The sequence below is a fragment of the Pseudophryne corroboree genome (assembly GCF_028390025.1).
Source record: "Pseudophryne corroboree isolate aPseCor3 chromosome 3 unlocalized genomic scaffold, aPseCor3.hap2 SUPER_3_unloc_17, whole genome shotgun sequence".
In the NCBI taxonomy this organism is placed as follows: Eukaryota; Metazoa; Chordata; class Amphibia; order Anura; family Myobatrachidae; genus Pseudophryne; species Pseudophryne corroboree.
Window position 1 is genome coordinate 823,482 of NW_026967505.1, and position 25,895 is coordinate 849,376.

Sequence of the window (25,895 nt, forward strand, 5' to 3'; positions counted from 1 at the left end):
GCGAATCCTAGCCCGAAAGGGTATTCCCAAGGAAGTCATCCCCACTCTTATTCAGGCCAGGAAAGGAGTAACGTTGAAACATTACCACCGTATTTGGAGAAAATATGTATCTTGGTGTGAATCCAAGAAGGCTCCTATGGAAGAGTTTCAGTTGGGACGTTTTCTCCATTTTCTTCAGGTTGGTGTGGAGGCGGGCCTCCGAATACGATCAATCAAGGTCCAGATTTCGGCCTTGTCAGTGTTCTTCCAAAAACAATTGGCCTCTCTTCGAGAGGTTCAGACTTTCGTGAAATGGGTTCTGCACATCCAGCCTCCATTTGTGCCTCCAGTGGCACCATGGGACCTTAATGTGGTGTTGCAGTTCCTTCAATCGGATTGGTTTGAGCCTCTACAAGAGATAGAGTAGAAGTTTCTCATTTGGAAAGTGGTGATGCTTTTGGCATTGGCATCTCACAAGAGCCCTTACCTGATCTTCCATGAAGATAGGGCAGAGTTGAGAACTCGTCAACATTTTCTTCCAGAGGTGGTTTCATCTTTCCACATAAACCAACCTATTGTGGTGCCAGTAATTCCTGACACATTCACTGAGTCAAAGTATTTAGATGTGGTTAGGGCTTTGAAGATTTATGTTGCTAGAACAGCTAGAATACGGAAAACAGAGTCTTTGTCCTGTATGCTCCCAACAAAATTGGGTGTCCTGCTTCCAAGCAGACTATTGCACGCTGGATCAGAGGTACGATTCAGCAAGCTGGATTGCTGTTACCGAAGTCAGTGAAGGCCCATTCTACTAGGAAGGTGGTCTCCTCCTGGGGGGCTGCCCGGGGGGTCTCGGCATTGCAACTTTGTCGAGCAGCTACTTGGTCAGGGTCAAACACATTTGCTAAATTCTACAAGTTTGACACCTTGGCCGATGAAGACCTCAAGTTCGGTCAATCGGTGCTGCAGGGTCATCCGCACTCTCCCGCCCATACTGGAGCTTTGGTATAAACCCCATGGTCATGAAGTGGACCCCAGCATCCTCTAGGATTTATGAGAAAACAGGATTTCAGCTGCGGGGTACACTGGGCTCCACAAGGATTGGACAATGGGGTGTAGAGTAGGCTCTTGATCCGAGGCACCAACAGGCTCAAAGCTTTGACTGTTCCCAGAATGCACAGCACCGCCTCCTATATCACCGCGCCTCCCTGCACAGGAGATCAGTTTTGTAAGTTGGTGCTGCAGTAACAGGCACTTAACAGAGGGGCTGCTCCAAGCAGCCCTGAGAAAAGGTTTTTATGAAGTAAAAAGTGAAGACTTCAAGGGCAGCAGCGGTGGTAAATGTCTTGTGACATTCACTGCTGCAGCTCCAGCTCTCCCCAGCGGCGCTGTACACTCCCGAGCCCTGGTTGCCTGGTACCTACAGCGGAGGCTCCGGTTTTCTTCACGTTAGACACACACGGCTGGGGCTCTCCAGGATCGCGTGGCCGCGCTTCGGGAGGTGGTAAGTGGGTCCCGCTTGCGGGACCCTGTCTTTATCGCGATCCGGCGCGGTCAGTGGGAGGCGGGCCGTGCACGCTGGCGGTGGACACTTTGGCAGTACAGGCGATCCCACTAGATCACCAGGGCATGGGCGCAGGTCAGGTTTTCTCTCTAAACCGGTTTTTATATCGCCCACAGTACCCGGTGGTTTTGCCAGCAGAGGGGATAAGGCTTAGACCTGAAGGCCCTCCCCCAGCCCTAGGTCGCCATTTCCAGCAAGTGTTCCCACCCTGGAGCTGCATCTCTGTCTTTTCCTCACTCCCTATCAGTGTCTGCGGCGCCATTATCCCTCAGCTCACTGTTCCTGGGACTGCTTGGGCAAATCCTCCTATGTAAAGCCGCCTGGTTGTCAGCGCTGTGACTTTACATGACACTTAAGTATTCTACCTGCCTTTTTAGACCATGATAGTTAAGAAAGAGAGTGCATTTAGTCAGGGTTTTATAGTACAATTACCCTGTGATATACATCCATTTCTTACTGTGTAGTGTTATATCTATTGACTATTTAGCAATATAAACTAGTCCAGTGCAGTATTATTGTCAGTAATAACCTCTGCATTGTACAAACTGTGACTTTCTCTGGCTGGGTCCACAGGATTATCCACAGGATAATATTGGGATATGGTTGAGGGACAGCGGGAATGGCACCAACGCGGTCACAATCTTTCTGGCCTCCCAGGATGCATCGGGGCCTTCACCATATAGTCCCACCCACTGACTCAGTCAGATCAGTTTTTTGCTTGGTGTGGCAGGAAGCCTCATGGTCACAGAGCTGCTGTGAGAATAGCCTCAAGCTTTTATTATTTAATTTTTATAAACTTACTTGTTAATAGCGTCTTAAACGCATGCTAGAAAGAGTCGCTCCAACAACTCCTCTCCGGGTCGCAACAACGCTTACCTTCGGGTATTAGTGCTGTCTCGACGGGCGTCTGTGTCGGATGTTCCAGCATGTCCAGCAGACGTAACCAGGCTGTGGCCGGAGCATGGGGAGACGGCGAGTCTATGGACTTCCTCTTACTAGAGGGGTCAGGACACAGCTACGCTGAATTTGGTGGAGACTACAAATAGTGTGTTGATGCGCCGAACATCTTGAGTGCGACAGCGCTACGCTCTAGGGATCATAGGCGCCAGGCCTATGTAGAGGCCACGATCCTTACAGTTTAAGTCAACAGGGGGATTCAGACGCTCTCCTGGCCGCCCCTCCTCCGAGTTCATGACCAGTTTCCGCACGTCTCTCGTTTCATGAACTGAATGACCTCACTTCCGGCTCAGACGCTACCACGAGGGTACTCGGTCGCAACTTAGACGCTGCGGTTGTGTACACTAGAGATCCCGCCTAGACAGAGTCGCAGGCCTTAGCGTCTGCATACACGTGGAAGTCACTGAGCGTCCGTGTCCGCAGGAGCGACTGTGTCCGTTATCAGTTATATAAGAGCGGTAGTGTACATCAGTAGCGTCTGAATCCACTCAGCGTCTTACGAGCGTCTTTGCTTGGATATGGAAGTGTGGTGAGTCTCCCTGTATCCCGCTCTCTGGAGGCAGGGTATACAGTACTAAAAATTCTCTCTACTTCTTAGTATGCATTGTTAAGTTTTAGTACCTATTGCATATGAGACCTGTATATTACTGTGTTTTCTGTATGCTATGTTGAAAAAGAACCAGTTAAACAGAAGTACAATTTTCCTACTTATGTATAAGTTATTATGGAGGTTGTATTCTCATATGGCAATGTCTAATGCTTTAACATGTGACTGACTGCTAGTATGTGTGCTGACTTTTCTGTGTAATGTCAGTCCTGTTCTGACCCTCAAATCAGGTGCACTGTGGTCAGATTGATTTCACTTCTATATACTCATATACAGGTGATTTTCAGTCACAAATTGTGTAGTCATTAACAGATTATTACCATGTCTGTGAGCGGCAAAAGTGATAAGGAGAATTTATCAAGCACTCCTACATCCCTAACATGCTTATCTTATAAGACAGGGTTAATTGATGTGGATCAATTGGTGACTTATGAGGGTTTGTGTGCAAACTGTTTCGCTTTTCAGCGAAGTAAAAAACAGGAGTTAGTTCAACCACCAACAGAGCCACCATGGAATATGGTCGCAAAGACACTATCTTCAATAGCGGACAGGTTAGCTCCGGTAGCACCACCTCAAGGGTTAGGTTACACTATGAACCCATACATGCAGCTCCCTTCCTACGGCTTGGTTCCAGTAGCCTCTACAAGCAAACAAGGGACAGGTAAGACAGATGTGTCTATGTGGCAGACTACATAAGATGATACAACAGATGATGATACAGTATATTCAAATACTCCGTATGATGATCAGTCGCAGAGTTTTAGTTCAGAGGATGTAGCTGAACTTATTAATGCTATGAAGGCTGTTCTCTCTTTGGAAGAGCCAGCTAAAACAGTGTTAAAATCTAAAGCACCTGTGTTTAAACGAACAAAATCAGTGAAAACTGAATTCCCAGCGTCAAACGAACTGACAGAAATGATGGATGAGTCTTGGGCGACGCCCAGTAAGAAATATAAGATTCCGAAAAGATGGAATTCTTATTATCCATTTCCAGCTGCGGATTGTTCGTAAAGAGAAGTTCCTCCAAAAGTAGATGCACATGTTCTGCGATTGTGCATAAATCTGCTTTACCACTGTCATCTACCTCGCTAAATGATGTCACTGACAGAAGGGTAGATAGTTTTTTGAAAAATGTATTTTCTCTAGTAGGACTAGTGGTTAGACCTGCGATGGCTTCAGCCTGGGTAGCAAAGGCAATGGGCGAATGGATAGAGGAACTAGAAATTACATCTCTTCTCCTACTTCGGAGCAAGAGTACCTTTTAAGCCGTTTGAGACAATCTGCCCAATACTTAGAACAAGCAGCAATTGATATGGGTACAGTTGCTTCTAAAGCTTCAGCCTTGACAGTAGCTGCTCCCAGAGCAGTTTGGCTACGTACCTGGAAAGCAGATGCGGAATCCAAGAAAGAATTGGAAGCATTGCCTTTCGTTGGTAATATATTGTTTGGGAAACCATTTTCTGATATCCTAGAATCAGAGGCTGAATCAAAGAAGGTCAGATTTCCGGCTATTTATAACCCTAAGTCCAAGGGTTTAAAGTTTTGCTCATTTCGTTGGCAAAGTAAAGCGAAAGCTAAAGAGGAGTCTAAGCAACCCCAGTTCAAAACCAGGGGTAGGAAGCAGTGGGCTAGCAAAAAGCCAGCTTCCAAGCCTGAACAGAAACCATCAGCCTGAAGAGACAGGCCTCCGCCTGGAGGATGCCAGGGTTGGGGGCCGACTCCTTCATTTTTGCACACATATGGCAACAGTCAACAACAGTTGCTTGGGTGCAGAAGGTGGTATCTCAGGGGTATGGGTTCCCATTCAGGAGGCAGCCTCCTCAAAGATTTTTTTGCACCAGCCCGTCTCGTATAGAGTCGAAGGCCAATGCCTTGCAAGCAGCAGTCCAAAAATTACTGCAGTCTGGTGTGATTGTCCCAGTACCTCCATCACAAAGGGGACAGGGGTTTTACTCCAATCTATTTCTTATCCAGAAGCCAAATGGGTCATATCGACCAATTCTCAATCTAAAAATGTTAAACAAATACATTTGGATCCCGAAGTTCCACATGGAGACGTTGCGCTCCATAATGTTGGCCATGGAACCGGGAGATTACATGGTATCTCTGGGTGTACGGGATGCTTACCTACATGTGCCTATAGCACTGTCTCATCAGTGTTACCTCAGGTTTGCCATCCTCCAGGAACATTTTCAGTTCCAAGCTCTGCCCTTCAGGCTAGCAACAGCACCCAGGGTGTTTACCAAGATCATGGTGGTTATGGCAGCTTGTCTGCACAAACAGGGGATAAGAATATTCCCATACCTCGACGACCTGTTAATCTTAGCACATTCGCAAGATTTACTTTTGAGCCATCTTCAACAGACAATAGTTTGTCTACAGAGACACGGGTGGCTCATACATTGGGAAAAGTCGTCTCTGAATCCATTACAGCGGATGGTTCATTTGGGGGCCATATTGGATTCAGACCTACAGAGAGTTTTCTTACCAGAAAAAAAGATGGTCAAGGTGCAGGTCATGACTCAGGAAGCGTTGCACACCCAGACAATGTCAGTCCATGCATCAATGCGACTGTTGGGTCTGATGGTATCAACCTTCGACATGGTGGAATATGCGCAATTCCACTCCAGACCATTGCAGCACCTTATTCTGACCAAATGGAATGGAAATCATCAGACGATAAGAAAGCAGATGATAACGTTTCCAGTAAATGTAAAAAGGTCTCTAGCGTGGTGGCTACAGTCAGACCATTTAAATAAGGGGAGACCCTTTTGGATAAAAGAGTGGCAAGTCCTGACAACAGATGCCAGTCTGCAAGGCTGGGATGTGGTACTCGGAAGCCTTTGGTTCCAGGGAAAATGGACCATAAGGGAAAGTCGCCTGGCAATAAATCTGTTGGAAATAAGGGCCATTTATATGGCTCTAGTTCAGGCAAAGGACAGTCTGCAAGGAAGACCGGTCCAGATTCGCTCAGACAATGCGACAGCAGTAGCGTACCTCAATCATCAAGGAGGAACTCACAGCAAAAGATTGATGGAGGAAGTAACTCCCATTCTAAGATGAGCAGAACTCAATCTCCCAGCATTGTCAGCACTGTTTGTCCCAGGTGTACTGAACTGGGAAGCGGATTTTCTCAGTCGACACACCATTCAGGAAACCGAATGGGCATTACACCCAGAAGTGTTTCAGACAATAGCGAACAGATGGGGTCTACCAGAGATAGACCTCATGGCGTCTCGTCTAAACAACAAAGTTCTGAAGTACGGATCAAGAACCAAGGATCCCGGAGCGGTCCTTGTAGACGCACTGTCAGTAGAATGGAAATTTAATCTGGCATATCTGTTCCCTCCAATATCTCAGTTACCCAGAGTAGTGAGGAAAATAAAGCAAGCACAAGGAGTAATAATTCTGATAGCTCCAGCTTGGCTAAGAAGTAATTGGTACACAGATCTACTGAGAATGTCCGTGGAAGCACCAATACTGCTCCCTCAACGTCCAGATCTGCTAATGCAGGGTCCTTGTTGTCACAGTCATCTGGATCGTCTGTCTTTGACGGCGTGGCTGTTGAAACCTCTATCCTAAAAGCTATAGGATTTTCAAAACAAGTAATCCAAACTATGCTCCGAGCAAGAAAGCCTTCTTCAGCTCGTGTGTATCATAGAAATTGGCAAGCCTATATTCATTGGTGTACTGAAAAAAAGTTTGAATACGAGATCTTTTAAAGTATCCAGGATTTTGGATTTCCTTCAAGCAGGATTGGATAAAGGTTTGAAAGTAGCTTCCTTGAGAGTTCAAGTATCAGCGTTAACTGTATGGTTTCAGCAAAAGATTGCTGATTTACAGGATGTACATACTTTCTTTCAGGGAGTGGTACATATTCAACCTCCATTTGTTCCTCCTGCAGCTCCCTGGGATTTGAATCTAGTTCTTAAATTCCTTCAGGGACTTCCGTTTGAACCACTTAAGAGAGCGGATCTTAAATGGTTAACGGCTAAAGTACTTTTTCTACTGGCAATGGCGTCAGCCAGAAGAGAGTCAGATTTAGGAGCATTATCATGTAAGTCTCCTTTCCTAAAATTTTTTCCAGACAGAGCAGTTCTCAGAACTAGATCTGGTTATCTTCCAAAGGTGGTGTCAAAGTTTCACCTTAATGAAGAGATTGTAGTCCCAGCTTTTCAGGTATCGGGACTTTCTGCGGGAGAAGCGTCGCTGGATGTAGTCCGAGCTTTAAGAATCTACATAGATCGTACTAGTGCCATCAGAAAAACAGATTCTCTCTTCATCCTCTACGGATTTCATAGAAGAGGATGGCCTGCTAGTAAACAGACGCTCGCAAGATGGCTCCGAATGGTAATATCAGAAGCTTATTCTCATGCAGATCTCCCTACTCCGGCTAATGTCTCTGCTCACTCTACACGTAAGGTAGGTCCTTCATGGGCAGCACAACAGGGTGCTTCAGCAGAACAGATTTGTAAGGCAGCCACATGGTCTTCCATAAACACATTCATCAAACATTATGCCTTGGATACTTTTGCCTCTCATGACGCAGACTTCGGGCGAAAGGTCCTCCTGTGTAATCAGGAGCGTCCCCACCACTAAAACTGGCTTTGGGAATCCCAATGTTATCCTGTGGATAACCTGTGGACCCAGCCAGAGAAATAGACATTATGGTAAGAACTTACCGTTGATAACGTAATTTCTCTTATATCCACAGGTATCCACAGGGATCCCACCCTGACGCACCTGATTTGAGGATCTTGACAATCATTAAACCTCCTCCCTCTTGTATGGAAGGGTGTGCATGTGTGTTCTTATCGCCTAAATAGGTTTCTACCTGATGCTCCTGCCTAATCGCTGTGGAAAGAACTGATTTGACTGAGTGAGTGGGCGGGATTATATGGTGAAGCCCCGATGCATCCTGGGAGGCCAGAAAGCTTGTGACTGTTTGGTGCCATTTCCGCTGTCGCTCCAGCATATCCCAATGTTATCCTGTGGATACCTGTGGACATAAGAGAAATTACGTTATCAACGGTAAGTTCTTAACATAACGTCTATTTCTCATACGTCCTAGAGGATGCTGGGGTCATCATAGAAACATGGGGTTATACCAAAGCTCTAGAACGGGCGGGAGAGTGCGGATGACTCTGCAGCACCGATTGAACAACTGAATGTCTTCATCGGCCAAGGTGTCAAACTTGTAGAACTTTGCAAATGTGTTTGACTCAGACCAAGTAGCTGCTCGGCAAAGTTGCAATGCCGAGACCCCCCGGGCAGCCGCCCAGGACGAGCCCATCTTTCTAGTAGAATGGGCTTTCACCGATTCTGGTAACGGCAATCCAGCCGTGGAATGAGCCTGCTGAATCGTATTATAGATCCAGCATGCAATAGTCTGCTTGGAAGCAGGACACCCAATCTTGTTGGGAGCATACAGGACAAACAGAGCCTCTGTTTTCCTAATCTGAGCAGTTCTGGCGACATAAATTTTCAAAGCTCTGACCACATCCAGAGACTTTGATTCAACCAAAGAGTCAGTAGCCACTGGCACCACAATCGGTTGGTTCATGTGGAAAGATGAAACCACTTTCGGCAGAAAATGTTGACAAGTTTTCAACTCTGCTCTATCTTCATGAAAGATCAAATAAGGGCTCTTGTGAGACAAGGCCGCTAACTCAGTCACCCGCCTTGTGGATGCCAAGGTTAACAGGATGACCACTTTCCAAGTGAGGAATTTCAACTCCACCTTCCGTAATGGTTCAAATCAATGTGATTGAAGGAACTGCAACACCACATTAAGATTCCATGGTGCCACTGGAGGCACAAATGGAGGTTGGATGTGCAACATTCCTTTTACGAAAGTCTGAACTTCTGGAAGGGAGGCCAATTGTTTCTGAAATAAAACCGATAAGGCCGAAATCTGTAGCTTAATTGAGCCCAATTTTAGGCCCGCATCCACACCTGCTTGTAGAAAATTGGGAAAACGTCCTAGTCGAAACTCTTCCGTAGGAGCCCCCTTGGATTCACACCAAGAAACATATTTTCTCCAAATACGGTGGTAATGTTTAGACGTTACCTTTTCTGGCCTGAATAAGTGTGGGAATGACTTCACTGGGAATACCCTTACGGGCTAGGATTTTGTGCTCAACCGCCATGCCGTCAAACGAAGCCACGGTAAGTCCTGATACACGCACGGCCCCTGTTGTAACAGGCCCTTAACTCCAGAACATTTATGTGGAAACAAGTTTCCTGACTTGACCATCTTCCTTGGAAGTTTTCTCCCATTGTGACTGCCCCCCAGCCTCGGAGGCTTGCATCCGTGGTCACTAGGATCCAGTCCTGTATCCCAAACCTGCGCCCCTCTAGGAGGTGAGAGCTGTGCAGCAACCACAGGAGTGATATCCTGGTCTTGGAAGACAGGATTATCCTCCGGTGTAGGTGGGACCTGGACACCACTTGTCCAACAGGTCCCACTGGAACACTCTGCATGAAACCTGCCAAACTGAATGGCCTCGTAGGCCGCAACCATCTTCCCCAGCAACCGAATGCATTAATGGATTGACATTCTTGCTGGTTTCAGAATTTGTTTGACCAGACTCTGAAGTTCCAGAGCCTTGTCCACTGGAAGAAAGACTCTCTGTAGTTCTGTGTCCAATATTCCCAAAAACGACAACCGCGTCATCGGAATCAACTGTGATTTTGGCAAATTTAGGAGCCAACTATGCTGCTGAAGAACTGTCAGGGAGAGTGCAACGTTTTGCACCAACTGGTCCCTGGATCTCGCCTTTATCAGGAGATCGTCTAAGTATGGGGTAATCGTGACTCCTTGCTTGCGAAGGAGAACCATCATCTCCGCCATCACTTTGGTGAAAATCCTCGGAGCCGTGGACAGACCAAACGGCAATGTTTGAAATTGGTAATGACAATCCTGTATTGCAAACCTCAGGTAAGCCTGATGCGGAGGATAAATGGGAACATGTAAGTAGGCATGTTTTATGTCCACCGACACCATAAAATCCCCTTCCTCCAGACTGGAGATCACTGCTCGGAGAGACGCCATCTTCAATTTGAATTTCTTTTAGGTAGAAATTTAGGGATTTCAGGTTTAGGATTGGTCTGACCAAACCGTCCGGCTTCGGGACCACAAACAGGCTGGAATAAAAGCCTTCTCCCTGTTGTGACTGGGGAACCCTGACGATAACTTGATTTTGACACAACTTTTGTATTGCGTCGCAAACTACCTCCCTGTCCGGAAGAGACGCTGGTAAGGCCGATTTGAAAAAACGGCGAGGGGGAACGTCTTGAAACTCCAGCTTCTACCCTTGGGATACTATTTGTAAAACCCATGGGTCTAGGTCTGAACGAACCCAAAACTGACTGAAGAGTTTGAGACGTGCCCCCACCGGTGCGGACTCCCGTATATGAGCCTTAACGTCATGCGGTTGAATTGGCAGAAGCCTGGGAGGACTTCTGCTCCTGGGAGCCTGACAAGGCTGGTGATCATTTACCTCTTCCCCTTCCTCTAGTAGCAAGGAAGGAAGAACCTCGGCCCTTCCTGTATTTATTGGGCCGAAAGGACTGCATCTGATAGTGATGCTTTTTCTTTTGTTGTGGAGGAACATAAGGTAAAAAGGATGACTTACCCGCGGTAAATCATCAAGGCCGTCACCAAATAAAGCCTTACCTTTATATGGTAGAGATTCCATACTTTTCTTGGAATCGGCATCAGCATTCCATTGGTGTATCCACAACGCTCGTCTAGCTGAGACTGCCGTGGCATTGGCCTTAGATCCCAAAAGACCAATATCTCTCGCAGCTTCCTTGAGGTATGCTGCAGAGTCCTTGATATAACCCAGCGTCAAGAGGATGCTATCCCTATCTAGGGTATCTATTTCAGAAGACAAGTTGTCTGCCCACTTTTCGATAGCACTACTTACCCACGCAGACGCAATGACAGGTCTGAGTAGCGTTCCTGTGGTCGCATAAATGGACTTTAACGTAGTTTCTTGTTTACGAACCGCAGGATCCTTAAGGGCCGCCGTGGCAGGTGACGGAAGAGCCACCTTTTTAGACAAATGTGACAGGGCCTTGTCCACGGTGGGGGGTGACTCCCACTTTTCCCTATCCGCCGAGGGAAACGGATAAGCTACCGTAATTCTTTTTGGAATCTCAAACTTTTTGTCAGGAGCTTCACAGAGGTTTTCAAATAGCGTGTTCAGTTCATGAGAGGGAGGAAACGTTACATCAGGTTTCCTTTCCTTATACATACAGACCCTTTTATCAGGGACAGTCGGGTCTTCGGTGATATGTAATACCCCTTTAACAGCCACAATCATGTACTGAATGCTTTATGCCAAATTTGGATCTAATCTGGAATCGCTATAGTCGACACTGGAATCAGTGTCCGTGTCGATATCAGTGTCTGCGCACCCTGCACCCTGTAGTGCTGCATGTATGTGGGAGCTTGGCGCGCAGCGTCCGCACGCTGCAGTACCTCAGATAAATGCCGTCACTGAAGTCTTCTTTTCTTCATCTACTCACCTGTCTTCTGACTTCTGGCTCTGTAAGGGGGTGACGGCGGGCTGCGGGTGTGAGCATCTAGGCATACCCAGCGATCAGCACCCACAGGAGCTAATGGTGTCCTGTAGCCAGAAGCAGAGCCCTTGAGCTCACTGGAAGTGGGTGATACTCCTCTCCCCTAAGTCCCACGAAGCAGGGAGTCTGTTGCCAGCAGCCTCCCTGAACATAAAAAACCTAACATAAGTCTTGTCAGAGAAACTCTGTAGAGCTCCCTGCAGTGCGTCCAGTCTCACTGGGCACAATTATAAAACGAGTCTGGAGGAGGGGCATAGAGGGAGGAGCCAGTTCACACCCTTTCAAAGTCTTAAAGTTCCCATGTCTCCTGCGGATCCCGTCTATACCCCATGGTTCTATGATGACCCCAGCATCCTCTAGGACGTATGAGAAAATAAATTTTCCATACCTCGTTGATCTTTTAATCCTGACACAGATGCAGGAGTTGCTCTTATGTAATCTGCGACAGACAATAACATGTCTGCAGAACCATGGGTGGCTCATAAATTGGGAAAAATAGTTTCTGGTTCCGTCACAACAGATGACTCACTTGGAGCTGGTACTGGATTCAGGTCTTCAGAGAGTAAGTTTAAATCTGAACAAGATATCCAAGGTTCACTCAAGGATTCAGGACTTGTTACACAGTGAAATGGTATCCATTCACGCAGCAATGCGGGTGATGGGTTTGATGGTATCAACGTTCGACATGGTGGAGTATTCACAATTCCACTCAAGGCCTCTGCAGCTTCTGATTCTTGCCAAATGGCATGGGTTGCATCAGACGATAAAAACACAGACCCTGTCTCTTACAATAGAAGTAAGAAGGTCATTAGCCCGGTGGCTACAGACATCCCATCTGGACAAGGGTAGACCCCTTTGGATATCAGATTGGGAAATTCTGATGATAGATTCCAGTCTTCAGGGCTGGGGAGCAGTGTCAGAAATGTGTTTTCAGGGGCAATGGACCAGGGAAGAAAGTTGCCTGCCAATAAACATATTGGAACTTTGGGCCATATATATGGCACTGATTCAGGCAAAGGACATTTTTCGGAGAAAACCAGTCCAGATCCGCTCAGGCAATGCAACGGCAGTAGCGTACCTCAACCATCAGGGAGGAACTCGAAGCCGGAAAGCGATGGAGGAGGTAAGTCACATACTAAAGTGGGCAGAACTTCATCATCCAGCCTTGTCCACAGTGTTCGTTCTGGGAGTCCTAAACTGGGAAGCGGACTTTCTCAGTCGACACGCCATTCAGGAAAATGAATGGTCTCTACACCCGGAGGTCTTCCAGACGCTAGTAGACAAGTGGGGGTTTCCAGAGATAGATCTCATTGCATCCCATCTGAACAACAAAGTTTTTGCTTATGGGGCAAGAACAAAGGATCCCAGAGCGATCTTTGTGGATGCCCTGTCGGTCCCATGGGACTTTCATCTGGTTTATGTGTTTCCTTCAATCACCTTATTACCCATGGTGGTGAGAAAGATAAAGCAAGGGAAAAGTGCCGTGATACTAATAGCTCCGGCCTGGCCCAGAAGACATTGATACACAGATCTGCTGAGTATGTCGATGGGTGTTCAACTTCTGTTCCCTCAACATCCAGATCTACTGATGCAGGGTCCTTGTTATCACAGACATCTGGATCGACTGTCTTTGATGGCGTGGCTCTTGAAACATCTATCCTGAAGTCAAGAGGATTCTCACAACAGGTAATTCAGACTATGCTCAGAGCAAGGAAACCTTCCTCAGCTTGCATTTATCACCGAATATGGAAAACCTATATTCATTGGTGCAGTGAATTGAAAATGGACCCTAAGGCTTTCAGAGTTTCCAGGGTCTTAGCATTCCTTCAGGCTGTAATGGATACAGGTTTGAAGGTGGCTTCCTTGAGAGTGCAAGTGTTGGCATTGACTGTATGGTTCCAAAAGAAAATTGCCAATTTACAGGATGTGCGTACTTTTTTCCAGGGAATGCTGCACATTCAACCTTTTTTTGTTCCTCCTACAGTGCTTTGGGACTTAAGTCTAGTCCTGAAAGCCCTTCAAGTTGCCTCATTTGAACCACTTAATAAACTGGATCTTAAATGGTTGACAGCTAAAGTTCTCTTTCTACTTGCTATTGCCTCAGCTAGAAGAGATTCAGATTTAGGGGCATTGTTATGTCGCTCTCCTTTTCTGATATTTCATCCAGATAGAACGGTTCTCAGAACTAAATCTGGATATCTTGCTAAGGTGGTGACTAAATTCCGCCTTAAGGAAGAAATTGTTGTACCAACTTTTCAAGGGCCAGGTCTTTCTGTGGGAGATGCATCTTTGGACGTAGTCAGGGCTTTAAGGATCAACGTGGATCGTACCAGTGCCATCAGAAAGACAGATTCTCTCTTTGTTTTCTACGGATTTCACAAGAGAGGATGGCCTGCTGACAAGCAAACACTAGCGAGGTGGCTTAGAATGACGATTTCAGAAGCATATTCTCAAGCTGATCTCCCTAATCCAGCTAGTGTCTCTGCTCACTCTACTCGTAAGGTAGGTCCGTCGTGGGCAGCACAACGTGGTGCTTCAGCGGAACACATATGTAAGGCAGCCACACGGTCTTCCATTAACACATTCATTAGACATTATGCCTTTGATACCTTTGCCTCAGGATGCTGCATTCGGGCGAAGGATTCTCCTTTCCAGTCTGGAGCGTCCCCTTCACTAAATTGCTTTGGGAAATCCCATTGTTATCCTGTGGATAACTGTGGACCCTGCCAGAGAAATATACGTTATGGTAAGTCCACAGGATCCATAGGGATCCCACCCTGACTCACCTGATTTGAGGATCCTTTTACTCACTGGCCTCTTCCTTCTTGTACGGAAGGGTGTGCATGTGTGTTCTTATCGCCTGATTAAGGCTCTCTATGATGCTCCTGCCTTGAGCTTTGGAATACAACTGATTTGCCTGAGCAAGGAGGCGGGGATATATGGACGGGCCCGTTGCAATCTGGGAGGCTGTCGCTTCATCATATCCCATTGTTATTTTGTGGATCCTGTGGACTTAGGAAGAATACCGATATCAACGGTAAGTTCTTACCATAACGTATATTCACTTGGGTGGAATAGACGCCTTTTGGCCAGCGTCACAGGAGAAATATCCGGAAATAGCTGCATATTATCCAGGCACTCAGCTGTGGATGAGGAAGACAAAGCAGCCTGTAGGATACGTTCTTTAATATGAAGAAAGTGGACCCTGAGCAGAGTGTCCCTCGGAGCTTGGATATGGGCCTGTTTGGACTTTGGGAGCCTATGGATCTTATCAATAAGAAGGTCCGCAGCAGAAGCCTTCGGTGATAGTTTCTGACAAGAGGACCGTGGCATAATCATAAAGCTCAGCATTTGTAACAGAATCTGGAAAGTCCATTATTCTGATATTATTTCTCAGAGACCTGTCTTCTAAATCAATGACTTTATCACGAATAGAGACCAGGTCTTCCTGAAGGGTGTCATGTGCTGAAATCAGATCTTTGTGAGATGCAACAATCTCATTCATTTTAGTCTGTACGAGTGCCAATCTCACTGATATCAGACCTCAAAGCTTAAACATGATGTAATGCAACGCAAATAACACAGTAGTGACCGATAAATTCCACTAGAGGTCAGCGTGATCACAGATGTGAAGTACTCAGCACAGAGAGACACAAATGGCAAAATATATTCAGTGGCTAAATCCACAAAATAATACACTGTGAGGTTGTAATCAGAGTGTAATGAGCTGTACTCAGACGATACTTGATACTGGGCTCTGCATGTAGACTGAGAGGAAGTAGATTATAGTGGTACCATATAAATAGAAGGTAGTTTCACCTCCAGGCAAATGCCTCAATTTAGTGTAATGACCCCGGTCCAGCCGTCAGGACACTTATTTAGCAGTTTATATCAATTTTACACATTATTGAAGGCAGAAGGCAAAGCATGCGATGGCCGGGTACCAGGATCCAAAATGGCAGCCATCTCACTTCCCAATACCACCGCAGGGCTCCGGTGACTGTGGGCAGCCCCTTCTGTCCTCAGTAGTAACGGGAGCTGCGCACCTGTGTTAGCAGGAGAGTAAGTGCTCCCGCCTGAGCCAAAAGCGCCTCCAAGTCAGGTGTCTGGAGCGTGCAGGAAAGACTAGGCACACTTAGCCCCAGAATTCAGCCAATGGCTTCAGCTGCGTTGCTAGGCTGTGGCAGTGAACAGTGACTGGAGTATGCACAGCGAGCAGCTTTAGGGCAGTAGGAGTGGTGGAATTAATAGATTGGGTCTTGGTCCCAGCAGTGGCTGAGAGTTATCAGGTAGGGTAGATAAGAAGCCACTTAGTGAGGAGAGCTCCAGAAAGCACGTCTGGATGGACTCAGGCCATGCCCCTCTTATTTATTATTTTATATACTAACAGGGGTGACAGGTGTGGTACAGCCCTACAAAGGCAGATCCAATCTCTTTCTCATCAGACTCTGCTGTCTTCCCTGCACTCTCACTCAGATGTTCACTGCTGCCAGTAGCACACGTATGAGAAGCAGAAGTATGGCGGCAGCTGTATAGATTCTGATATGTAATTCTCTGTATCATACTTACCGATCACACCATCATCCTTATTACTATTGAGAGTATAGAGGTAAGACACTGATGATGGGGTGTAACAGGGTATTATAACCTAGCAGATGATGATGATGATGATGATGATTGCAGTGTATTATATGGTGTATTGCATGTAAAATTCCTTGTTCCACACCTACTCTGCTATAGCAATATACCTTATATAAGGGTGAGTAACACTTGTACAGGCTTACCAGCGTATGAGCACACACATAAAGGAATGCTACCTTACCAATGCTTCCAGGAGTAACGTTAGGAGACATTTCTCTGATCCATCAGCTCATATGACTGATGTTATTGTTCATCTAGAATCTCCAATTCATACGATATGTTCCCCATCCATTGTTTTACATTGGTGCTGACATAGGACTTGGCGAGTGACTACATCTCCATTTATACTTCATGGTTAGTTACCAGTACAAGAGAGAGATATATCTAAGTCTTATTATAATATTACATTTGTTATTGTGAGTGTTCTCAGGAGGGTGGACACAATGATAGTCTGAGACACAATATTATAAAGCCTTCATTAAAAGTTATGTTTTATTATACACACACATTTACGAATTGTAATATTTGCAAATACTATAAATACTGTACTCATGATATTCGTCGGGAACCCGGTGGTGGAAACCTGCAAAAACACCTGGACCAAGCATCGCCCACTCATTCAAACCAACCTATGACCCCTCATGTACTGTAAATGACCTGCCCCTTGACCTATGGAAGAAGAGAGCTTACATTTCCTTTTGTATTGTATTATGGACACATTGTATAAAAGTACGGCCTCCTGGCCAGGCTCAGTCTATCTCTGAAGGTCATCTTGCTAAGACTGGCTGAGGACCGGATCCGGGAGTGCTGGCGAACAAACATATGGACTGTTGTATCTTTTACTTGTATCTTTTTGAGTAAATATATTGTTGATGCATTGGACCACAACATAACATTTAACTACTGGTGTCGCATTCCATTCTTGGGGGTATATTTACTAAGATTCGTAATTGTCGGAATTTGGTGGGAGATTAAACACGAATGACGTCGGTAGTGTGAATTTGCAACTTTTAGTTTTTTTTAGTGGGATTTACTAAGCTGTCGTATTCTGCATTTTCGTTTTTTCCGATGTCCGATGTCAATTTAAGTGTCCCAGAGAGTCGTCTTCTCCTATTGTTTACAAGATTAATATTGTTACAGAAAATGTCACATTTCCATAATGTATTTTATTTCCAGCAGGTGGACACACAAGCAGGAATATCTCAGAAGGACATCTAATGTTATCCCCGGATTGTGACATAAAAGATAATGACAGTATACAGGATTCTCCAGGAGATAACCCCATTACCCCAATGATACATCCAGCTCTATCAGCTGGTCCTTCTGATCCTGGGAAGTGTTCTCCTGATCACTCTGATATTGGTGCATCTGTTACAGCTCTGAGAGTAGATACAGTGATTCCCTGTTCTATAGATGCCAAATGTTTTACACAGAACACAAAGCGTATTAACCCACACACAGGTAAGGAAGGTGAGAGGCCACTGATATGTTCAGAGTGTGGGAAATCTTTTGCATGGAAATCACATCTTGTTAGACATCAGAGAAGTCACACAGGCGAGAGGCCATTTTCTTGCTCTGAGTGTGGGAAATGTTTTGCACACAAATCACAACTTGTTAGACATCAGCGAAGTCACACAGGTGAGAGGCCATTTCCATGTTCTGAGTGTGGGAAATGTTTTGTAAGTAAATCACATCTTATTAATCATGAGAGAAGTCACACAGGTGAGAGGCCATTTTCTTGCTCTGAGTGTGGGAAATGTTTTGCACTCAAATTAGATCTAGTTAGACATCAGAGAAGTCACACAGGTGAGAAGCCATTTTTTTGCTCTGAGTGTGGGAAATGTTTTGCACTCAAATCAGTTCTTGTTAGACATCAGAGAAGTCACACAGGTGAGAAGCCATTTTCTTGCTCGGAGTGTGGGAAATGTTTTGCACAGAAATCACATCTTATTAATCATGAGAGAAGTCACACAGGTGAGAAGCCATTTTCTTGCTCGGAGTGTGGGAAATGTTTTGCACAGAAATCACATCTTGTTATACATCAGAAAAGTCACACAGGTGAGAATCCATTTTCTTGCTCTGAGTGTGGGAAATGTTGTCTAACAAGATGTGATTTACTTACACATCACAGAAGTCACACAGGTGAGAAGCCATTTCCATACTCTGAGAAATAAATCATCTCTTGTTGCACACAATAGACATCACTCAGGTGAGGAACCATTTTAATCTTCTGGAGTATACTTATCATTGCCATGCGTTGTTCTTCAAGGTTCTTATCCTATCCTATGCTTTTTGCAATATACATGCTACCGGTGGGTGAAATAATCTTCACACCACGTACAGCAATATATGCTTTATGGCAGGCATGTCCAAACTGCGGCCCTCCAGCTGTTGAGAAACTACACATCCCAGCATGCCCTGACACAGCTTTAGCATTCTCTGACAGCAAAACTGTGTCTGGGCATGCTGGGATATGTAGTTTCACAACAGCTGGAGGGCCGCAGTTTGGATATGCCTGCTTTATGGGGTGCTAGGCTGTGTGCACATAGCATATGAGCAGCAACCACAATTTGGGACAGCACCTTTAAGCGTATTTTCTTCTAAAACACACTTACGGGACATATTATGAAAGATCTATTTCTGGAAATAGTTATCATGGTAACACATGCCAGGTGATTTTTAATGGTTGTTGAAATTAGGAAAAATGTTAGATGACATGTATACGTGAATTTTACATAGTGAAAGTAGTTTGTTAAAAAATAATAATATTTTGTCTTGAATAAAACCAGATGGTTATTTATTATACAGGCGTCTTCATTCATATATGCGCCATCTAGTATTATAGCGCCAGTAGTCATCTTTTCTTTCTGAAATAACCAGATGTCATGCCCTCATCTACCACTGCTATGCAGATGACCTGTTCTTTGCTCCGGGTACTGAGTACCCAGTACCAATCCTAAATGGTTGTCTAGCTGAGCTCCAGGTGTGGGTGATGCCAGTTGGCTATGACTCAGTCCTGGTGAAACAGGTCCATATGGTAGAAGTTCACCAACAAAGGGCAGGGCTACAGCTCAGCTTTACCTACCAACCAGACTTACCACATAACACCCATTCTCTGTTCCTTTCACCGGCTGCCTATAAGATGGTGACTATTACATAATCTTACTGACTCTCCCAGTCCTACATGACCAGGGTCCATGTACCAGAAGCAGCTTCTGCCTCCTTACTGACTTACTGTAGGCCCCTATTACATAATCTTACTGACTCTCCCAGCCCTACATGACCAGGGTCCATGTACCAGAAGCAGCTTCTGCCTCCTTACTGACTTACTGTAGGCCCCTATTACATAATCTTACTGACTCTCCCAGCCCTACATGACCAGGGTCCATGTACCAGAAGCAGCTTCTGCCTCCTTACTGACTTACTGTAGGCCCCTATTACATAATCTTACTGACTCTCCCAGCCCTACATGACCAGGGTCCATGTACCAGAAGCAGCTTCTGCCTCCTTACTGACTTACTGTAGCGCCCTATTACAGAATCTTACTGACTCTCCCAGCCCTACATGACCAGGGTCCATGTACCAGAAGCAGCTTCTGCCTCCTTACTGACTTACTGTAGGGCCCTATTACATAATCTTACTGACTCTCCCAGCCCTACATGACCAGGGTCCATGTACCAGAAGCAGCTTCTGCCTCCTTACTGACTTAATGTAGGCCCCTATTACATAATCTTACTGACTCTCCCAGCCCTACATGACCAGGGTCCATGTACCAGAAGCAGCTTCTGCCTCCTTACTGACTTACTGTAGGCCCTATTACATAATCTTACTGACTCTCCCAGCCCTACATGACCAGGGTCCATGTACCAGAAGCAGCTTCTGCCTCCTTACTGACTTACTGTAGGCCCCTATTACACAATCTTACTGACTCTCCCAGCCCTACATGACCAGGGTCCATGTACCAGAAGCAGCTTCTGCCTCCTTACTGACTTACTGTAGGCCCCTATAATACAATCTTCCAGACTCTCCCAGCCCTACATGACCAGGGTCCATGTACCAGAAGCATCTTCTGCCTCCTTACTGACTTAATGTAGGCCCCTATTACATAATCTTACTGATTTACTGTAGTCCCCTATTACATAATCTTACTGACTCTCCCAGCCCTACATGACCAGGGTCCATGTACCAGAAGCAGCTTCTGCCTCCTTACTGACTTACTGTAGTCCCCTATTACATAATTTTACTGACTCTCCCAGCCCTACATGACCAGGGTCCATGTACCAGAAGCAGCTTCTGCCTCCTTACTGACTTACTGTAGTCCCCTATTACATAATCTTACTGACTCTCCCAGCCCTACATGACCAGGGTCCATGTACCAGAAGCATCTTCTGCCTCCTTACTGACTTAATGTAGGCCCCTATTACACACTCTTACTGACTCTCCCAGCCCTACATGACCAGGGTCCATGTACCAGAAGCAGCTTCTGCCTCCTTACTGACTTACTGTAGTCCCCTATTACATAATCTTACTGACTCTCCCAGCCCTACATGACCAAGGTCCATGTACCAGAAGCAGCTTCTGCCTCCTTACTGACTTACTGTAGTCCCCTATTACATAATCTTACTGACTCTCCCAGCCCTACATGACCAGGGTCCATGTACCAGAAGCATCTTCTGCCTCCTTACTGACTTAATGTAGGCCCCTATTACACACTCTTACTGACTCTCCCAGCTCTACATGACCAGGGTCCATGTACCAGAAGCAGCTTCTGCCTCCTTACTGACATACTGTAGGCCCCTATAATACAATCTTACTGACTCTCCCAGCCCTACATGACCAGGGTCCATGTACCAGAAGCATCTTCTGTCTCCTTACTGACTTAATGTAGGCCCCTATTACACAATCTTACTGACTATCCCAGCCCTACATGACCAGGGTCCATGTACCAGAAGCAGCTTCTGCCTCCTTACTGACTTACTGTAGGGCCCTATTACATAATCTTACTGACTCTCCCAGCCCTACATGACCAGGGTCCATGTACCAGAAGCAGCTTCTGCCTCCTTACTGACTTACTGTAGTCCCCTATTACATAATCTTACTGACTCTCCCAGCCCTACATGACCAGGGTCCATGTACCAGAAGCAGCTTCTGCCTCCTTACTGACTTACTGTAGTCCCCTATTACATAATCTTACTGACTCTCCCAGCCCTACATGACCAGGGTCCATGTACCAGAAGCATCTTCTGCCTCCTTACTGACTTAATGTAGGCCCCTATTACATAATCTTACTGACTTACTGTAGTCCCCTATTACATCATCTTACTGACTCTCCCAGCCCTACATAACCAGGGTCCATGTACCAGAAGCAGCTTCTGCCTCCTTACTGACTTACTGTAGTCCCCTATTACATAATCTTACTGACTCTCCCAGCCCTACATGACCAGGGTCCATGTACCAGAAGCAGCTTCTGCCTTCTTACTGACTTACTGTAGGCACCTATTACATAATCTTACTGACTCCCAGCCCTACATGACCAGGGTCCATGTACCAGAAGCATGACTTACTGTAGGCCCCTATTACATAATCTTACTGACTCTCCCAGCCCTACATGACCAGGGTCCATGTACCAGAAGCAGCTTCTGCCTCCTTACTGACTTACTGTAGTCCCCTATTACACACTCTTACTGACTCTCCCAGCCCTACATGACCAGGGTCCATGTACCAGAAGCAGCTTCTGCCTCCTTACTGACTTACTGTAGGCATCCTATTACATAATCTTACAGACTCTCCCAGCCCTACATGACCGGGGTCCATGTACCAGAAGCAGCTTCTGCCTCCTTACTGACTTACTGTAGGCCCCTATTACATAATCTTACTGACTCTCCCAGCCCTACATGACCAGGGTCCATGTACCAGAAGCAGCTTCTGCCTCCTTACTGACTTACTGTAGGCCCCTATTACATAATCTTACTGACTCTCCCAGCCCTACATGACCAGGGTCCATGTACCAGAAGCAGCTTCTGCCTCCTTACTGACTTACTGTAGGCCCCTATTACATAATCTTACTGACTCTCCCAGCCCTACATGACCAGGGTCCATGTACCAGAAGCAGCTTCTGCCTCCTTACTGACTTACTGTAGCGCCCTATTACAGAATCTTACTGACTCTCCCAGCCCTACATGACCAGGGTCCATGTACCAGAAGCAGCTTCTGCCTCCTTACTGACTTACTGTAGGCCCCTATTACATAATCTTACTGACTCTCCCAGCCCTACATGACCAGGGTCCATGTACCAGAAGCAGCTTCTGCCTCCTTACTGACTTACTGTAGGCCCCTATTACAGAATCTTACTGACTCTCCCAGCCCTACATGACCAGGGTCCATGTACCAGAAGCAGCTTCTGCCTCCTTACTGACTTAATGTAGGCCCCTATTACATAATCTTACTGACTCTCCCAGCCCTACATGACCAGGGTCCATGTACCAGAAGCAGCTTCTGCCTCCTTACTGACTTACTGTAGGCCCCTATAATTAAATCTTACTGACTCTCCCAGCCCTACATGACCAGGGTCCATGTACCAGAAGCATCTTCTGCCTCCTTACTGACTTACTGTAGTCCCCTATTACATAATCTTACTGACTCTCCCAGCCCTACATGACCAGGGTCCATGTACCAGAAGCAGCTTCTGCCTCCTTACTGACTTACTGTAGGCACCTATCACATAATCTTACTGACTCCCAGCCCTACATGTCCAGGGTCCATGTACCAGAAGCAGCTTCTGCCTCCTTACTGACTTACTGTAGGCCCCTATTACATAATCTTACTGACTCTCCTAGCCCTACATGACCAGGGTCCATGTACCAGAAGCAGCTTCTGCCTCCTTACTGACTTACTGTAGGCACCTATTACATAATCTTACTGACTCCCAGCCCTACATGACCAGGGTCCATGTACCAGAAGCAGCTTCTGCCTCCTTACTGACTTACTGTAGGCCCCTATTACATAATCTTACTGACTCTCCCAGCCCTACATGACCAGGGTCCATGTACCAGAAGCAGCTTCTGCCTCCTTACTGACTTACTGTAGGCCCCTATTACATAATCTTACTGACTCTCCCAGCCCTACATGACCAGGGTCCATGTACCAGAAGCAGCTTCTGCCTCCTTACTGACTTACTGTAGCGCCCTATTACAGAATCTTACTGACTCTCCCAGCCCTACATGACCAGGGTCCATGTACCAAAAGCAGCTTCTGCCTCCTTACTGACTTACTGTAGGCCCCTATTACATAATCTTACTGACTCTCCCAGCCCTACATGACCAGGGTCCATGTACCAGAAGCAGCTTCTGCCTCCTTACTGACTTACTGTAGGCCCCTATTACATAATCTTACTGACTCTCCCAGCCCTACATGACCAGGGTCCATGTACCAGAAGCATCTTCTGCCTCCTTACTGACTTAATGTAGGCCCCTATTACATAATCTTACTGACTTACTGTAGTCCCCTATTACATCATCTTACTGACTCTCCCAGCCCTACATAACCAGGGTCCATGTACCAGAAGCAGCTTCTGCCTCCTTACTGACTTACTGTAGTCCCCTATTACATAATCTTACTGACTCTCCCAGCCCTACATGACCAGGGTCCATGTACCAGAAGCAGCTTCTGCCTTCTTACTGACTTACTGTAGGCACCTATTACATAATCTTACTGACTCCCAGCCCTACATGACCAGGGTCCATGTACCAGAAGCATGACTTACTGTAGGCCCCTATTACATAATCTTACTGACTCTCCCAGCCCTACATGACCAGGGTCCATGTACCAGAAGCAGCTTCTGCCTCCTTACTGACTTACTGTAGTCCCCTATTACACACTCTTACTGACTCTCCCAGCCCTACATGACCAGGGTCCATGTACCAGAAGCAGCTTCTGCCTCCTTACTGACTTACTGTAGGCATCCTATTACATAATCTTACAGACTCTCCCAGCCCTACATGACCGGGGTCCATGTACCAGAAGCAGCTTCTGCCTCCTTACTGACTTACTGTAGGCCCCTATTACATAATCTTACTGACTCTCCCAGCCCTACATGACCAGGGTCCATGTACCAGAAGCAGCTTCTGCCTCCTTACTGACTTACTGTAGGCCCCTATTACATAATCTTACTGACTCTCCCAGCCCTACATGACCAGGGTCCATGTACCAGAAGCAGCTTCTGCCTCCTTACTGACTTACTGTAGGCCCCTATTACATAATCTTACTGACTCTCCCAGCCCTACATGACCAGGGTCCATGTACCAGAAGCAGCTTCTGCCTCCTTACTGACTTACTGTAGCGCCCTATTACAGAATCTTACTGACTCTCCCAGCCCTACATGACCAGGGTCCATGTACCAGAAGCAGCTTCTGCCTCCTTACTGACTTACTGTAGGCCCCTATTACATAATCTTACTGACTCTCCCAGCCCTACATGACCAGGGTCCATGTACCAGAAGCAGCTTCTGCCTCCTTACTGACTTACTGTAGGCCCCTATTACAGAATCTTACTGACTCTCCCAGCCCTACATGACCAGGGTCCATGTACCAGAAGCAGCTTCTGCCTCCTTACTGACTTAATGTAGGCCCCTATTACATAATCTTACTGACTCTCCCAGCCCTACATGACCAGGGTCCATGTACCAGAAGCAGCTTCTGCCTCCTTACTGACTTACTGTAGGCCCCTATAATTAAATCTTACTGACTCTCCCAGCCCTACATGACCAGGGTCCATGTACCAGAAGCATCTTCTGCCTCCTTACTGACTTACTGTAGTCCCCTATTACATAATCTTACTGACTCTCCCAGCCCTACATGACCAGGGTCCATGTACCAGAAGCAGCTTCTGCCTCCTTACTGACTTACTGTAGGCACCTATCACATAATCTTACTGACTCCCAGCCCTACATGTCCAGGGTCCATGTACCAGAAGCAGCTTCTGCCTCCTTACTGACTTACTGTAGGCCCCTATTACATAATCTTACTGACTCTCCTAGCCCTACATGACCAGGGTCCATGTACCAGAAGCAGCTTCTGCCTCCTTACTGACTTACTGTAGGCACCTATTACATAATCTTACTGACTCCCAGCCCTACATGACCAGGGTCCATGTACCAGAAGCAGCTTCTGCCTCCTTACTGACTTACTGTAGGCCCCTATTACATAATGTTACTGACTCTCCCAGCCCTACATGACCAGGGTCCATGTACCAGAAACAGCTTCTGCCTCCTTACTGACTTACTGTAGGCCCCTATTACATAATCTTACTGACTCTCCCAGCCCTACATGACCAGGGTCCATGTACCAGAAGCAGCTTCTGCCTCCTTACTGACTTACTGTAGGCCCCTATTACATAATCTTACTGACTCTCCCAGCCCTACATGACCAGGGTCCATGTACCAGAAGCAGCTTCTGCCTCCTTACTGACTTACTGTAGCGCCCTATTACAGAATCTTACTGACTCTCCCAGCCCTACATGACCAGGGTCCATGTACCAGAAGCAGCTTCTGCCTCCTTACTGACT

At 46.4% G+C, this 25,895-nt stretch overlaps 1 protein-coding gene across 1 annotated transcript in view; it reads left to right on the forward strand.

Annotated features, from left to right (window-relative positions):
- Positions 1 to 25,895, forward strand: part of LOC134983540 (zinc finger protein 615-like) — a 332,472-nt gene that overhangs the window by 173,885 nt on the left and 132,692 nt on the right. Inside the window, exon 7 of the mRNA XM_063949196.1 lies at positions 17,511 to 18,476. Within this exon, the coding sequence (XP_063805266.1) occupies positions 17,511 to 18,476 (966 nt within the window). The remainder of the gene's footprint in view (positions 1 to 17,510; positions 18,477 to 25,895) is intronic.